The 16275-nt window shown below is 46.2% G+C and overlaps 7 protein-coding genes across 7 annotated transcripts; 2 read left to right on the forward strand and 5 right to left on the reverse strand.

Annotated features, from left to right (window-relative positions):
* Positions 1–540: 540 nt before the first annotated feature.
* ATG20 (Atg20p) lies at positions 541–2391 on the reverse strand (the record flags this gene model as incomplete). The annotated part of the gene is made up of 1 exon (XM_002554563.1): positions 541–2391. The coding sequence occupies one exon, from the start codon at positions 2389–2391 to the stop codon at positions 541–543; it is 1851 nt and encodes a 616-aa protein (XP_002554609.1).
* Positions 2392–2674: 283 nt separating this feature from the next.
* On the forward strand, positions 2675–6865 carry TRM3 (tRNA (guanosine(18)-2'-O)-methyltransferase; the record flags this gene model as incomplete). Its single annotated transcript, XM_002554564.1, has 1 exon — positions 2675–6865. The coding sequence occupies one exon, from the start codon at positions 2675–2677 to the stop codon at positions 6863–6865; it is 4191 nt and encodes a 1396-aa protein (XP_002554610.1).
* A 66-nt stretch (positions 6866–6931) lies between these two features.
* RRP42 (exosome non-catalytic core subunit RRP42) lies at positions 6932–7723 on the reverse strand (the record flags this gene model as incomplete). Its single annotated transcript, XM_002554565.1, has 1 exon — positions 6932–7723. One exon carries the CDS (start codon positions 7721–7723, stop codon positions 6932–6934), a length of 792 nt encoding a protein of 263 aa, XP_002554611.1.
* Positions 7724–7856: 133 nt separating this feature from the next.
* Positions 7857–8795, reverse strand: RRT6 (Rrt6p; the record flags this gene model as incomplete). Its single annotated transcript, XM_002554566.1, has 1 exon — positions 7857–8795. The coding sequence occupies one exon, from the start codon at positions 8793–8795 to the stop codon at positions 7857–7859; it is 939 nt and encodes a 312-aa protein (XP_002554612.1).
* Positions 8796–8875: 80 nt separating this feature from the next.
* On the reverse strand, positions 8876–9337 carry TMA17 (Tma17p; the record flags this gene model as incomplete). Its single annotated transcript, XM_002554567.1, has 1 exon — positions 8876–9337. The coding sequence occupies one exon, from the start codon at positions 9335–9337 to the stop codon at positions 8876–8878; it is 462 nt and encodes a 153-aa protein (XP_002554613.1).
* A 2630-nt stretch (positions 9338–11967) lies between these two features.
* Positions 11968–13995, forward strand: TIP20 (Tip20p; the record flags this gene model as incomplete). Its single annotated transcript, XM_002554568.1, has 1 exon — positions 11968–13995. One exon carries the CDS (start codon positions 11968–11970, stop codon positions 13993–13995), a length of 2028 nt encoding a protein of 675 aa, XP_002554614.1.
* A 6-nt stretch (positions 13996–14001) lies between these two features.
* KLTH0F09460g (lipase ROG1 family protein) lies at positions 14002–16008 on the reverse strand (the record flags this gene model as incomplete). Its single annotated transcript, XM_002554569.1, has 1 exon — positions 14002–16008. The coding sequence occupies one exon, from the start codon at positions 16006–16008 to the stop codon at positions 14002–14004; it is 2007 nt and encodes a 668-aa protein (XP_002554615.1).
* Positions 16009–16275: the final 267 nt, after the last annotated feature.

The following is a 16275-nucleotide window of genomic DNA, read 5'->3' on the forward strand; positions in this document are numbered from 1 at the left end:
TCGTCTGATAATTTGAGAAGAGGTGTGTTTAGCTCCTGGATTTGGGTACTCAGTCCAGACTCCACAGTCTTAGCCAGCTTAAACACGAACTTGCCGCGCTTACTTGGTTTGTCCTCCTGGATCACTGTGTCACTGTCAGTATTAAGATCTCAGCGAAGCGTTATAGCCTCTCCTTCTTACTTACGTAAAGCTTGCACAGAATCTTCCTCTCTCTTCCGCTTAACCCTGATGATCTCCGGCGCCTTCATCCTGTATCTGCTGTTTCCTTGGGTACATCTTTGTAAATCCCTTCAATATGCTATTTTTCATGTTGATGATATTTAGATATTTAAGTGTAATAACTACTTCAAAACGCGCTACTAACCACAGTCAAGGTGTTAATCGGTGGACAATAGTCTCGAAAAAATGCACCTGATTCCACACAACCTGTATAATCAAGTTTGCTGGCCTTCTTTGGTCTCAACACTCACATGAAAACTTAAACCTTGAATCCTAACACAGAACCATAAAAATAATAAAAGTTGGAAAGTGTGCCCTCAACTACTCGCCTTGTTGCTGTTTGACATCCTGCCACAGCTTCAGGTTTCTTTCGGCGAAGGACTTCAAATACTTAGTGTAATTTTTCATGATATCAGACACCTCTTCATTCCTTTCTTTTGAAAACTTGGGAAGTTCATAATCCTTTATGGTTGTCGATATAATACCTAAGTCTTTTTCGCTCATCTCTAGAGACTCACTGAGCTGTGAAATCTCTTTCTCGAGGTTTTCTATTGCAGTAGTGGGGTCAGGGTCCTGGTAACTCACGGTTTCTTTTACCATCGACGCTATTTTGTTGATTTTTGTCATGAACTTCCCAGAATACGTGCGATTTTGGGGATGCTTTAGGTTTATGTGGTCTTGTTGGCCAACCTGCTCATCTACCATATGATCGACTTTTCTAGCTTCAGACTCTCGTTCTTGTAACTTCTTCACTTGCGCCTTTCTATACAACAGGGTCCGAATCAAAATTGTTTTTTGAACGCTTTTTAATCTTCGATATCTCAGCAGCTCCTGCGCGGCTCCGGCCATGTGAACTGCCTCGCTTAATGGCTCATTGATATTGTAGTAAAGTTTTCCCACAATGGATTCCAGCTCCAAAGCGCTCTCGTCAAAGGCATTGCTCAAATGGGAGAGCTGTTCGGCCAATTCAGCACCGCGCTTTTGGTCGTTCGAAAATTCTGCGAATGCTTCGCTTAGTTCCTTCATCTCTTGTCTCAACGCATGAAAGTTCTTTGTAATTCTTTTGTTGTATTTGTAGAACCCTGCTTCCATAACATGCTCATAATTTCTGTACTCTTGCTCAATCTTGCCAAAACCGTCGTCCGCTTCATCGTGTGCAGTCGTAGCGAGAATTTCCTTGTTCAGTAACAATTGAGTAGAAGATGAAGGGATGGGTAAGAAGATGTGAGCTCGAGTAGTATTTGTTGGATCAAGTGGGTTGCAAAGCAGGACACTTTTGGGCAGAGAAGATATGGTGGCCGAGCTAGTTATGACATCGTTCCAGTTGGTGTTGTTCGGATCCAAAAAGTCTGTTATGATCGAAGTCTTCGTGATTTCCTCGTTCTTCAGTAGTCGGTTTAAAAAGCTAGTTAGCATTCTGATGCGGTGTCTAATTAGCTTTTCGTCGTTAGTATTAACGGAACCATTTATCACAGAGAGCGACAAGTCAACAGATCCAGCAGCTTCCGACGGCAGTAGGTAACTGGATTTGGAACCTGCCATTGACTTGCCGTAACTAGTAATAGACTGTTTTTCTGGGATCGGGGGGATCAGGGTCATTGGAAACAGCTTTATCAGGATTTTACGCAAACTTTCAAAATCACTGTATCTTCTCTTGACAGTAGATGCTTTGTATTTGATGGTGTAAGCGATATAGGTTCTTCCTTGCCCTTCCGAAGCCTTTGAAGCCTCTGAAATGTACACCTTGTCACCTAGTCCTGTGTCAGCTTCCCGGGTGGAAGGCTCTGGCCGTTTGATATCCATGCTTCCCGAACCACTACTATGAGACCGCGGCTGAGTGTTTAACGGTTCTGTGTCCTCATCAACATCAGTCCGGCTTTGGTATTGCTTGTTTGGGTTCTCTAACAGCCTATTCTCCTTCAAACTTGACGTATCTGAGGCTATTTCCGGCCGCTTGTTGGTAAACGGATTGTCTTGTTCCAGGATCTCCGTGCGCATAAGTCCTGCATGAGTAGTGTTACTTAGATCCAAGTTAGCATTCTTTGCCGTTAATTCCTGACCATCGGCGCCGTTGCTCGGTTTATCTTCATCATTTTCAAGGGTTCTTTTGATGTCCACAAGAATGCTCGAGTCCCCAACACTATCGGGCTTACTTTCACTTGAGTCACCCATAGCACAAATGTCGCGAAAGCGTTCTTCAAAAGCCCTCTCAACGCCACTTGAGGCTACTAACTCTCATCGTTAGGTTCTTGTAAGGGGAATTAGTTCTTTAGGTGTGCTTCGTACATGCGAACATTGGCATGATACCGAGGGTCAACCATGTTGACTTCCCCTCGGTAAAAACGTTAAAGCGCCAAATCGTCTCAAGACAAAAAGGCTCAAGCGATGAGCTGCTGTGAAGTCGAAATAACGAGTTAAACTGTAAGGAGAGAGCCTTACAGCTACATATTAAGCTATGTCAACCAATAAACTGATTGGTAAATACTTTCCAATCGAAAAACAAACCGAGCTCCTGCAGACCTTGTCCACAAATGAGGAATTTGGTGAAATGTTTGAGGTGCTAGGCACCATGGAATTTGGGAAGGAAGCATTAGAGGTAGCTACACAGTGTACAACAGAGCAGGTGCTGAAAGGTTTTAAAGGGCACAATGAGACTGAAGAATGGGACGTCAGCAAACTGCGGGAGTTGGCTAAACTGACGTCAAAGCTACCAAATACGTTCGCTGCACTCCAAGAGTGGATAGTGGGTATTTTGGACCAGAATTTACAGGCGCCAAACGATACAAATGTGAAGATGCTACTAGAGTTTCTAGAGCAAACGCACATGTTTTCGGAAGGGCAGGAGTTGCCCAAGTCAGCGAAGCTGGACAAGCAACTCGTGAAGCTGATGCAGGCTGATGACCCTCAATTGGCTGAGATTAGCTCAAAAATTCTGAAGTGGAAAATTTTGGATCTATCCCAGAAGTGTATGGAAGATGAAGAATTTGACCTCTTTGTGTGGGACGAATTACGAAAGGTGTTCACCTGCAATACGGACACGTTGAAGCTAAAGAACGGTTACTTATTTATCCTAAGGTTCCTCATGGAAGATAAAATCTCTCAGCGTCTTCATGACTTTATCGTATCTGACTTATTTTGGGAGTCTTTGAAGCGCGGCTTGGAACATGATGTCCACGACCTGCGCAAGTTTTCCCTCTCGATCCTGAAACTTACACTACAAAAGCTTTCGCCCAAAGACAGCTTTACAAATAATTGGATACAGTGGAAGCCTGAGTTGTATGCTGAAAATATTGCTGCATGGAAAAGGTTTACAACCTTGTACGAGATTGTTGCGCTTGATACCGCCCTCAATCAGTTTGAAGCTGCCAGCGCCGATATACTTGATCTTTTCGAGAACAAACTTTTGAATCCTTCTTGGGTTCTTGTAATATTTTCAACAGGTTTGAAAGCGAGCATGGAAAGCGTTAGGCGGCACACAGTTCGGCTAATGCTTCGCATTAAGGACAAGTCAGTATTTCAGACGAGTTTGAATGAGCTGTCCACTGTTTTCCTTCCCGCAGCCATGTATGCGCCATACTTCAGTGTTATCGAAAAGAAATGTCCTTACGGCGAGCTCGTAAGCCAATTTGTCGCAGAACTTGTGCTACACATTTGCGAAATGGAGCCTAAAAGCGGACCCTTTGAAATGATCTTGGCAATCTTAAGTTGCCTGTACCAGCAAAGAACGTCTTTTGAGCCAGCTAAAATCTATATTATTCTGGGTCTTTATGGCGCTCTAAGACAGGCCAAAGCTCGCTCAATTGGAGGAAGTCACATAGAGCTCATTGCGAAATCGTTTGAATCTGAATCTGAGGACGACGTGTTTGAGATCACTTTGCAAACTACTTACTTGAAGCTGTTAATGCATATCGAAGTTGATATATCTCCCTACACCTGGATCGATGCACTTTCAAGGCACGTGAAAGCCAAAGGTGGCAGCTACAGGTACATTGCGCCGCTGATAGATGACTTAATTGACGTTTCAGTGCAATGCTTTGACAAGAATCAAATCCAGGATATATTTTCAGATTATGACCACGAGGACAGCACTTTTAAAACAATAGCCTACCTTATCTTTGGTACTGTACCAAGTGCCATTGAACCTTCATTCCTAAAAGAGCTCAGCAAATATGGCGAAGTCCAAACTCAGTTTAACGAAAATTTCAGTTTACTTCTGTCAGAGTTGATCTCAGCGAAACCGCCAAACTCTACGTACCAAGGCTCACATGAGCTCTCCAAACTCCCAGTTTTTGGACCTTCAGCTTGGTGCACAGTTGATCTCCATCCTCTGTACCAATCTCTGCTAAATGACTTTGATGCAGCAAAGTTCAAGTTTTTTGTATGCAGCTATCAACAGACTGTGGAACATACCATGAGCACGTTAGACTTGAATTTAGACGACCTGCTGAAGCTTTACGCATTTTTGAAGAGACACTGCCAGGAGAATGTCAGCAAAGGTTTCAAGTATAAGGATTCAATCTACGGCGACTTCTTCATGTTTCTACTGTCTTTTTTGAAATGCTATGCCCTAGAACTGAATACTAGCTCAAAGAGTAACGAACTGGACTCAATTCTAGAATCCCTAAGCTCGAATGTTTTACGTGATAACGGAAACTACCAAGGAAATCTTGCTATTATCAAAGTTTTACACTACCTTCTAAGCAACTACGTTACACCCAGAATTCAAGATTTTGAATGTGAACCTCAGGATGATGAAGCTATTGTATTTCAAGTTGTTCAGATTTTGTGTTCTATTTGGGATTCAACTTCAGACGAGAGACTAGTGCTCAACCAGAAGGACTTGCATTTATCTTTCATAGAGTGCATATTCCACCCTTCTGTCTTTTTCTTCGCATTAACTTACAAAGATTTAGAGTTAGCATTAGCAGGAACTCTTTCAAAATATGGGAAAAGCATCATCCAACACTCATACTCAAGGAGAACTCTTTTGCCGGTGTTGAGCCAGCAGATAAATGCATTCATGGAGGTATATGGGAAAAACTTGGAGTGGAAGCAACACAATAATGACTGGTTGATAGTTCTTATGTTTGAGGTGTTTACTCAGCACCAGGTCAATGTCAATGGCTTTAGATTAAAGCCTATAATAGCCAAAGCGTTTGATGAACAAATCGAAAGGTTAGGAGGCCATTCTATGGGCCTCTATGAAAGAGTTTACAAATTGCCAGAAGTTTCAGCGCGGGTTTTCATAATCAGTGCTCTTTTGAATGCCAATGACGAATTCAAAGAGAAAGCTCTTGATTATATGTTAAATAATGACGAGAACTTACTGAAGGCAAAAAAGAGCACCGATGGGCCTGAAGAGTTAGGAAGATTGCTTAAATGGCAATTACTACTTTTGACAGTTAAATCCGTTGACCATGTTACTCTTTCCAAATACGTGGAGGAGAAGGTCTTACCGAGTATTATTACCGAAGCGTCCCCACTAGTGAGGGCTTACATGGAGTGGATATCTGCCATTGACCTTACTCAAACATATTCCGAGGCTCACCCATTGAACAACGAGGACGCGCTATTTGATATGCTGAAAGATCATTCAAGACCTTTGATTTCCATAACAGCAGAGAGGATTTTGTTCATTGCACTGAAGGGACTTTCTGCTGGAACTTTTTGTGACAGGTTGCTTCAAAGGTTTATTGCAGAACTTATACTCAACTGTACATCTAACAAGCCTCTCATCAGACATTTTTCTAATTCGTTAATGCTTTCTTTCTGGCCTGCATTCGAGAACTTGTTGAAAGAGGGAACTTTACGCAATGTCCTCAAAAATTTATATGACAATGCTCAAAAGACTCAAGTCCATGGTCAGTTCAGATTGGGCGACGCAATTATATGGGATGCCGATACGGACTTCACTCTAACTAATATTTTTGGAGGTGTCATTCTCAAAAGCACGGACCATGATGTCCCTTATATTGAAAGCGCAACCTTCCGCAGGTTTCTTACTTGTGTAGACAATGTGCCTGTTGGCCAAGACCAGAAACACTTGTGGTTGAAAAAAAGGACTAGGCCAAAACAGGAGGCGGAAGTGTCTTTGCAAAAAGACTCACCTCTCCAGACGAAAAGTGGTGCTTGGGAGACAGTAATGGACATCGATAACCAGAGTTCAGCTGTCACCGTCAAGCGTTCACCTTTGATTGTTATAGCATCTCTCGTGGACAAGGCGCCAAATCTTGGAGGTATATGCAGGCTATGTGATGTTTTGGGCGCTGGACTTTTAACTGTCCATGACATACGGATCAAAAATCATCCACAATTCAAAAGCGTCGCTGTCACTGCCGACCGCTGGATGCCCATGGAAGCAGTGACAACACAGGATATAACGAAGTTCATGAGGTCTAAGAAGCAAGAGGGGTACACTCTTATAGGCTTGGAGCAAACTGATAAGTCTATTCAACTGGACAATAAGTTCCAGTTTCCTCCCAAGAGCTTGATCTTGCTAGGAACAGAATCTGAAGGCATCCCAGGGCACTTGCTCAGTGAGCTTGACTTGTGCTTGGAAATTAAGCAATCAGGCGTCATCAGGTCCATGAATATCCAAACTGCTACCGCCGTCATAGTGCATGCATACTCCGCTCAACACACTTAATCGGTGATGCACCGTCACGCACTAGTTATTCCTCTTTTAGATGCACACATATTCGATAAATCAATCTTATATACCGCCCAGGGCCTGCAAAACTTCCGGAGCAACTTGCTCGATCATTTTTATGCTGTCTTGTAAACTTTGGGGGCTGACACCGGACACATAATCCTCGTTGAGTCCCAGTGTCCTTATAGGAGCCGTTGCTTTGCCATTGTTCCACGTAACCAGGATACCGTTGTTAGCCACGTCGCTTTCGTTCGAGGCGGGATCAACCAAGACGTTTTTTCCGCAAATTGCAAGCGTGAATAGAAGAGGAACCGACACATTTAACTTTACAAAGTCGTAGTCATGAAAAGTCGGCAGCTCCGCCACGTCTAGGTCGTCGTCGCTGGAAATCAGCTTTGGCAGCTGAGTCGAATTCAGAGCGGAGTACACCGCGAACGAAATGAGCGTGAGCGGATGCGAGAAGCTCGAAAGAACGAGAACGTCAATGTAAAGCTTGAAGCTGTATTTCTTGGTGAGTCGCAGACACGAGCGGTCAAGTTGGGTGCTTAGCACTTTGCTGAGGGTGGAAGCAATGCCCTGCACAAACCCCGAATCGTCGCGGTGACCGGCTATGTCTACGTCCACCACCACAAGGTCTTCTTCGACCGCGTGGTCCACGACTTTGCACTTTACACTCACGAGACACTCGGTTCCGTCGCTCGCAACCACTTTGGAGGACCCGTTGGATGCCGGCAGGAAGTCGGTGAACACCTCAATGGGCCTGAACTGGTCGGCCTTTCTTCCATCTGGCCGCGCAGGTGGTACCGAAGCCAGACTCTCGTGAAGGTAAGACTTTTCTGTGACTGAAAGAACCATCTGAAACCCGCTGCGCTGCTTTGTTCATCCCCAGTTCTGTATGGGAATAGGATATCATCGCCTGGGATGAGCTTAATAGAAATTTTCACGAGTCCTAAAGTACTCGCGATATGCTATGAGAAAAGGCTCCAGCCTAGCATGCGCCCTTGGCGGAGCGGCGAAGGGGGCCTCGATTCGCTCGCGATGCCGCGTAGCGCACCACTACGACGTTGGCGATGCATGCTACGGAGCAGATCAAAACCTGGTGCAGCAGAATTTTGGGGAATGTGTCCTCGTTGATGTTGCGGCGCTGTCGCTCTAGGATAAAAAGCTCTTGGCTTTGCCTCTCTGCAACTAGCGGGAACAGCGCCCGTGACACGGTCTCAAGCCTGCTGCGCGTTTCGCGGAGCTCTGTTTCAAGCGTCTCTTTTCGGGCGCTGTCGCAGTTGAGCAGGGCGACAGTGACAGTTTTGTCAAAATCAATAGACTTCCAGGACCCGTCAAAAACCCGATTTGCGAAACAGAATTTCAGAGACGTGGCATGGTCTGGGCACGCTAGGTGGAGGACAGTTCGTCCGGCAAGCAGCCCTCGACGCGCTCTCAGGAGGTTTCCGCGGCTGTCGGTGACGCTCACATCGAGCGTTTGTTTTCCCCTTTCCCCACTGCTGGGGCCGGCGCGGCCCCAGTCGACTTGGTAGCATAGCGTGTCAGAAACGTCTATTGAAAACGTGAATGATCCAGACTCTGAGTCCACATCAAAGTTGAAGCAGAACGTGTCGTCGAGCGAATGCGGGCGTGCTCGGGACGCTTTCACCGGCGGGCACACAAACGTCAACTGTGGTAGCAACAGTGGTGAGATCAGTGGTTCCGCGAAAGAAGACGCGAGCAGCGCTACGAGCGACAAGGCGGCAGGCAGCATGCGGGTGTGTGGCCAAGTTGTCGAATGCTTCGTTGTGGTGCGCAGTACAGCGACTTTGGTAGAGGATTTTGACACATTTAATTGGCACAAAAGAAGCTGCCAAGCGAGCCTCAGAAGAGCGAGAAAAAAAGAGCTCTTGAAGAGAACTTGGCCCGCTTGCGCGGGCTCTTCCATTACATTGCTTGCTGTTTAGAGAGCTATATTTATCGAGTATTCTAGGGATGTGGAACGCGCGGCGCGGCGTGCCCCGACGCTCACAAATACACGCTGTTTGGCGCGTTTGTGTCGCCGCCCGTGTTGTCGGAGTCGAAGGCCGGCGCCCGCGACGTGTGCGATTGTGAGGAGCCCGACGCAGCGGAGGGCGCGCTGCGCGCGCCGCGTTGGCGGTACGACTCCTCCAGGTCCAGCGCTTCCAGGCGCTCGTAGTGGTTCCGCAGCACTATCTCGTTCTCACGGAACGAGTCTTGGAACAGCTGGAGGTCGTTGGCGTCTACCTTGTCGAGCTCCTCCTGATCCACGCCGTCCGGCGTGTCCTCGCGCTTACCTTCTATCTTGGCGATGTACTTCTTCAGGCGCAGGTTGGAGCGGTCCAGGTGCCGCATGCTGTTCTCGAGCTCGCTTCTGATCTTGGCCAGCTGCCCTTCGGGCAGGTCCTTGATGACCGCCTTGAATTCCTGGATTTCCACAGGTCTCCTCATGCTGCTTGCGTCGCTCATGTTGGGGATTATGTGAGGGAGAGTATCGGGTGTATGGGCAAAGGTGCGTGTGCTGGAGTGCTTGAACGAGCCCTTGTAGCGCAGCAGGTGAATGGAATAGACGGCCCCTAAGAACCCGAGCCCCTTATATAGCACCCCACAAGCAAACTCCACCGTCCGAGGTGATACCAACGTCTTATTGCGTTGGGGCAAGAGGTCACGTGGTGCACGCCTCCACCGCAACCCACTCGTAAGCGTCGGGGATCTGTTGGGTGCGGGTCCGGCGTGGCAGAAGGCGTGGCTGAAGAGAGCACTCGAGCGGGGAACCGCAATGCCCACAGCGTGAGCGCAGAAGCCTAACACAAAAACAGCAGGCGACGTCACGTGAGACACGGGTGTCAAGGGCCCGTGTGCCTACTGGAAATGAAGTGGCGCCCGGAGTTTCGATCACGTGCACAGGGCCCGAAGATCCCGTTTCTGCGCCTATGAGTGTTGGAGGCGTCGCCTTGAGGCCGAGTTTGCTCAAAGCAAACCCCAAACGCGCCCCGCACCGGCAGCTCTCCAACATTTTGGCCCGCAGAGCCAACAAACTGCAAGGTGGAGAGCCGTGAGCTGGAAGTCGCTGTTCACGAATGATTGATCGGGTAGTTGTTAACGGCTGCACGCACGGGTAAAGACTTGTCTGGAGAAAGGAAATGTTCTCCCATAGCTACCTACGTCTTGTGACGCATGGATTTGTGGTTGGAAGATGGAGCGTGGGCTTCACGTGGGACGCACGGGTTTCACGTGAGATTCACGGGGCTTTATGAGCTCTTGTTACACAGAAGTGTCAGCGAACACCAAGTAACATATGTTCGCGACGAAAGGGGACGATAACGAGTTGCGAGCTCTATATTGTGGTGGAAAAAAGAGAGTGTTGTAGGCATCGCTCTAAGTTGCCACAATGAAAGTTACGGTCCGGGGAAATATTCGTTTAAAGACGGGGACTGAGATCTGTCTCTTTTGTGTAGGTTTATTTGCGTAATCGTTCTGGGGACCGTTTGCTTCAATCCGTTTGGTTTGCCGGCTAATTTGTATATTCGGAGCAGCTTCTGCGTTTCTTGACAATCGAACTTCAGTTCTATGAGATTGAATTCTATTTTTTTGATATTCCAAAGCCATTTCCTTACGTTCCAAATCCACTTCCTGGCGTCTCAAATTAGCTTTTGACGTTGGAACTCTAGCTTCCGCAACTCAATTGAATATTCAGCCCGCACTTTTTTGGCTGCCTATGTTCGGCAGAAACAGTAGTCGAACCCGTACGAGCCAAAAGTAGTACACAAAGCACCATTGCAATTCCGGGCAGCGGGCTACTGATATCGCCTAAAAGATGCAAATTCCCTGGAGGTACTAGAATACCTTTCTTTTTTGCTGCTCCGCGGTTAGGTATGTTTTCATCGTCTATCGCAGGTGAGGAACTTTCAGACTCGGGACACCCATGCTCTCTTTGACATTACGAATCGTGTTATTACATATAGCTTGCTCAAACTTCCTTTCACTTCTTTGGCGCCTGTCTTCGAGCTTTCGGACTTCTGATCTCCGCGCTTCTGCGTCAATTCAAAGCCCTGGAAGACTATCGAGCATGAAGTTCTAGGAACGGTTTTGCCCGGCCGCCAGTCGCTTTCTTCTACATCGCCATTCATCGGGCACGGCTGCCCGCAGGTCTGAAGCAGTCATAGGCATCCGCATAGGAGCCAGAACCATTCAAGATATGCTCCTTTCCACTACAGCTTCTACTCTTGGACACTCTCAGCTTGTCAATCTGTATAAGGGCATCTATTACGAAAACCATAAATTTAAACGGATAGTATTACTGTTCAAGCGGCGACGAATTCTGCGCTCCAGCATGTCTCAACCACAGCAAAAAGGCATATCCCCCGTTCGGCCCCCAACCTCTATATTTAGCACCTTACACGCGGTCCGTCTCCCACGGGACGATACTAACCCCAGATCTGACCAAGCTGGATAATGGTCACGTGAGAGCTAAGAGGAAGAGCCGTGGGCGTCAGCGTGATTAGCATCCGCAAGTGAGGGTGTGTCACGTAAAACACATAGAAAAGAGAGAGGGAGTGTGTATGTGTGTGACAGCTACAAAATGGAATTCAGCTACTGCTGCTGTGGTGGGGACTGGTCAGGTAATTATTCCAGCTCTCCCAAAAGCGCCTTTCAGCTTCCAGGCCTTTTGCTGTCACAGGAGCTTCTTGAGTAATGAAACATCTTGTCTCGAGTGCGTTTTGATTCAAAACAGCAGCTATAACCACCAACGGTTAAAATTGAATATTATCTCTTCCGGCACTCTCTCAGCAAATTTTCCGACGCGGTTGATGGGCTCCGGCGCTGACAACCGGGACCACGCGCCGGGCGTGCAAGTCCGTGTTTAGAAAACCGCCCTGCAAAAAATCAGGCTTGTACAGCATACAGAACTCTCATTTCGAGATCGATGCGAGCACGAATGCTATACAGGCTGGGCTCTCCCAGCACCTCGTGACGTTATTGTCAAAAGTGATATTTCCTCTCGTGTAGACGTATCACATTTGCTGGCAGAAACCATACAGAACAACTCCAGCGCCAATCCAAGACCAAAACTCACGCTGACTTGGCCCGTTTGTCCCATGTTGCAGTCGATCGAGGATCTCAAAGGGATTCCGCAACTGATCCACGAAGTGGAGGCCCAGAGAGGAGAGCTGGCCGAGAAAATCCAAGGCCACAACTCTCCAGGCGATGACTTGCTCGACGACTTCGACATGCTCGATGCGCAGCTGGCCAAGGCCGCTGCGGACGTGGTACAGGCACGCTCTACTGCGGACGTCAAGGCTCTGAAAGAAAAGTACGGGAATCTGGCCATTCTCGAGCAGCTAGACTCACTTTTCACGCGCGAAGAAACTAAGCAAGCTCAGAAGCATGCACTAGTCAAAGTTCAGAATATCTATGACTCCATGGCTGCCCAACAGGAGGCGAATTCGGCCCAATTGGAGCTATGGCACGAAGACATAAAGCAGGCCCTCGCGGAGGTTGATCCCGACCTGGGCGCCCAGTCGGGCGTTTATGTACGATTTACTGCCCTATTGACCCAAGAAGCTGCAGTTCTTTCTGAAGAGCTCAAAACCTTGCTTTTGAACGCCAATTGGGACGCTACACAGTTCTCTGTCGTCGACGCAGTAGCAACTGAACACCTGAGGGACTTGTCCAATAGGCTATACCGTCTCTGGCAGCTGCAGCTCCCGGAGCCTGACTCCAACTCTATCTGGAACTTCGAGTGCATTGCCAACAATTTCAAGATCAAATTCATCTACCACTTCAATAACCAGGCCGTGCAAGAGCCACAGTCGGTTGAGATGTACTTCAAATTTTTGGACAAGTATCTGGATCAGAACCTGTTCAAGTGCGTAGATATCTTCCAAGACCCCTCTTCATCATCTTCCATGACTCAGGAACTGGTTCATCAGCAGTTCATCAATCACATCCTGAATCCTATTAGAGAAAAAGTCAGTTCCACGCTTCTGAAAAATCCCGAAATCTCCTCTGACCAAGACCTCAAGACCCTGATTGCCCTGATTTCCCAAATTTTTATTATTGACAATGCACTAATTAAGAAGCACCTTTACTATGGTCATGGCCTAATCGCCATGATCCCTAAATCTATCTTAGACACTTGGCACCAATTTGAAATAGAGGCTTCAATTTCGCAATTCCAAAAAATAATAAAATCACCTCTGGAAAAGAGCGGCGTTGACTTCTGTAAGCTGCTGCAAAATCTTTATGCATACTTTGAGCCTTTTTTCCATATTGACTTTGATGAGTTAATGGATTACAAGATCAAAATTACAAACCGCATATTCATGGGCCTCCCTAACCGTTACCGCGAAAATCTTTTAGCTGTGAAGGACGACCAGGCTACTTCATACACCGACGAGGCACAATTCAAGCAAACTCTCTGGAAGCTTAACAACCTCGAGCTTATAATGTCCCTTTTGAAGGATCTGGAAACAAAGTTGACCTTTATCCAGATTACCAACTACGTGAACATTGCAACTTCCTCCGACTACAGTACTGTACTCAGCGACGTTCTTGACAGCTATGAGGACACAGTAATTGCAGTCAAAGACTCAGTTATTCATCGTATCAAAAAGATGCTCAATATGTCGCTGCGCAATTACTTCAAATTAAATGAATGGGCTTTAGTTACTTCAGAGCCTCATCAGTGCAGTGCAGAACTCATCGCGCCTTTGAGTCTTTCGAACAGACTTATTGGAACGATGGATAGTTTCGATTTGAAACCGCACACCACATTGTCTGTTAAAAATGAGGTATTGAATATCATTATCCATTATATGCTGGACTACGTGGTTAATCTAAACAAGTTCAGCGAAATGGGATTTGTCCAACTACAGCTCGATTACAACGCACTCAAGGAAACTCTGAGCTTTCCACATGTCAGCATCCCTCAGAATGCGGAGGAAGGAGCTTTTCTTGAATCTTTGAAAGTGCTGGAATTAAGGTACAAAAGAAGCCAAACTAACAAACAGTTTCTGTCAAAGAGCTACATTGACCGTAGGGAGTTTTCTGCTTTTAGGGACTACCTTCAGATTAAGTACTCCACAGATAGTGAGCTGGCGAATGCAATGTATAGGCTTATATGAATTTCGTCAGGCCAAATCCTTCTCTTCCATTTCATAACTGAAGAGATCTTGCTGTTCAAATGGCCCGGCTGGCAAGTCGTGCACTGTGGTGCTTTTCTTCGATAAAAAGTTATTCTTACTCAGAGAATCGATTATTTCACCGACTGTTGAGATCATACCTGTTGGACCGACATCAAACATCGAGGGCTTGCTGATACCATCAAGCCAACCAATATCTTTATTCTCATCATTTTCTTGTACCGGAGATGAACTTGTTCCTCTATCCTGAGCTTCTCCATGTGCAGCAGTTTCGCTTTCCGCGCCGTTGAAATGATTTTGAGTTAGATGATCTATAATGGGCCATCCATACGCATTTGCAAATCTTCTTCTGACGATGATATTGTTATGGGCATCGGGTTTCAAACCTACAATGACCTTGCGCCAAACAAGCCCTTCATGCCACTTTCTAGCAATATCTTCCTCTAAAGTTTGGTTGTGTTTCTCTGAAGACATAGTAAAAGCTTTCAAAAGGACATTCTCGCTTTCAATCAGATCCTTTTCGGACTGCGAGTTTCTCGGAGGAATATCTTTTTCGGAGTATATTCTGTCATGTAATATAACGTTTTCTCGAGAACTAGGATCCATTACGTAGGCTTTATCCGGTAAAGGTGGAATCAGCACTGAAGTTGCAGACTCTATGACGGACACCTTAGGAAGTTTAGATTCGGTTTCTTCTGGAAACTTTTGCGGCGCCCAAATACTGATAGCCTTGGTCAACGGTGACAAGAAATTTCTTTTGATATAATCTCCAGGAGCGGTCGTCCTAAGTTTGTCTTGAAACTCAGGCATCCCTTTTAATTGGTTGACCACGCCTTCGTAATCCGCAAACAAGAGCGATGCCGAGTACAGGGGAACAATACCATCATTAACAGCGTTTGCATACAGTGTTCGTCTTTTAAACATTTTCAGAATTCTTTTAGTTGGTTCACCTGGTAAACAATAGAGCAGCGGCTTGCCATCTTTACCAGATTCTTTGAGGCCCAAATCTTGCCCTGTTTTCCCTACGATACCAAAAGAGAGAAGTATATTGACATACGCTGGGTTGTCTGTCACAATGCCTAACAGGGGGGATGCAAGTGTTATAAAATTGATTGGCTCAACTTTCTGAAAAAACCATGGATATTTGACGGAGATATAGGCTATAGCGAAGGTCTGCACGAGGCCTCCTAATGAATGACCAATGAAAGATATCTTTACCACACGGTCATGATAGAGCTCATTGACAATGTACTCCGCCATTCGAGTTCCCAGGTACTTTATGCCCTTTTCAGTCTTGCACACGTTCTTATCATAGCCTTTAACAACGATCTGTTCGTCTGCATAATACTTCTGGCATTTTTCGATCTGTTCTTTGAGATAGAAAAGATCTGCAGGCACATTTGAGTGTAGGCCATGTGTCAACAAAACCAGATGTTCCTTTTGGCTCGCGTGTGTTGAAAGTTGGTTGGGAAGGTTCCATATATCAAGAGTATTAAGCTTAGTTACGTTCAGCTTTGGAGAGCACGAACCAACCATTGGATCACAATCTGACGACTTGGAAAGACACTTTTTTGACGATCCGATCGAAACTTCAAATCCGATCTGTGTAGTATTAGTGAAAATTATCTGGCTCACAACATCGACAACCCAAACATAGGTCTTTTTTAGGTTGTGTAGTGACAGTTCGGCGATGAAGTCTTGTTGAGGCTGTAGCATGGGCTCGAATTTTGGTTGATCTGCTGAGACAAATAGCCTTTGAGAGTGGTGGTAATCTTCTGTTCTAACATCACAGTAGAGAATATACGGCCCCATTAAATACGCTGCTCTGAAAGTGAAGTTTTCAAGGTTTCGCACCTTGAGCCATAACGAATTAAGTGAGAGATCTGCCGGCAGTCCTTCGTCCTCATCGTAGAGCTGGTAAGTAATAACGTAGCGCTCGACCTCCCCTACCTTCACGCTTGACTTGGCATGGTAAAGGATCCCATCTTGAGTCATGTTACCGTCATAAACTCCAGTGCAAGTTCAATGATGCGCTCTCTCGACTCTGTTTTTGTGAAGCCTCGTTAAGCTTCTTAAATATTGAACGAGATTGTTGAAGGGTTGGTTTTTTCTATGCACAGGACACTAAAAACACAAATGATGTTGGAACTCAGAAAACAGATAATAAGCTGATATATACATAAGCCAGCTTTGTGCTGTATGAATAGCTAACAACAATATCTTAAATTCCGGGGTTCACGGCTTCCATTAGTTTGAGCCAGC

The sequence above is a fragment of the Lachancea thermotolerans genome (assembly GCF_000142805.1).
Source record: "Lachancea thermotolerans CBS 6340 chromosome F complete sequence".
Lineage (NCBI taxonomy): Eukaryota > Fungi > Ascomycota > Saccharomycetes > Saccharomycetales > Saccharomycetaceae > Lachancea > Lachancea thermotolerans.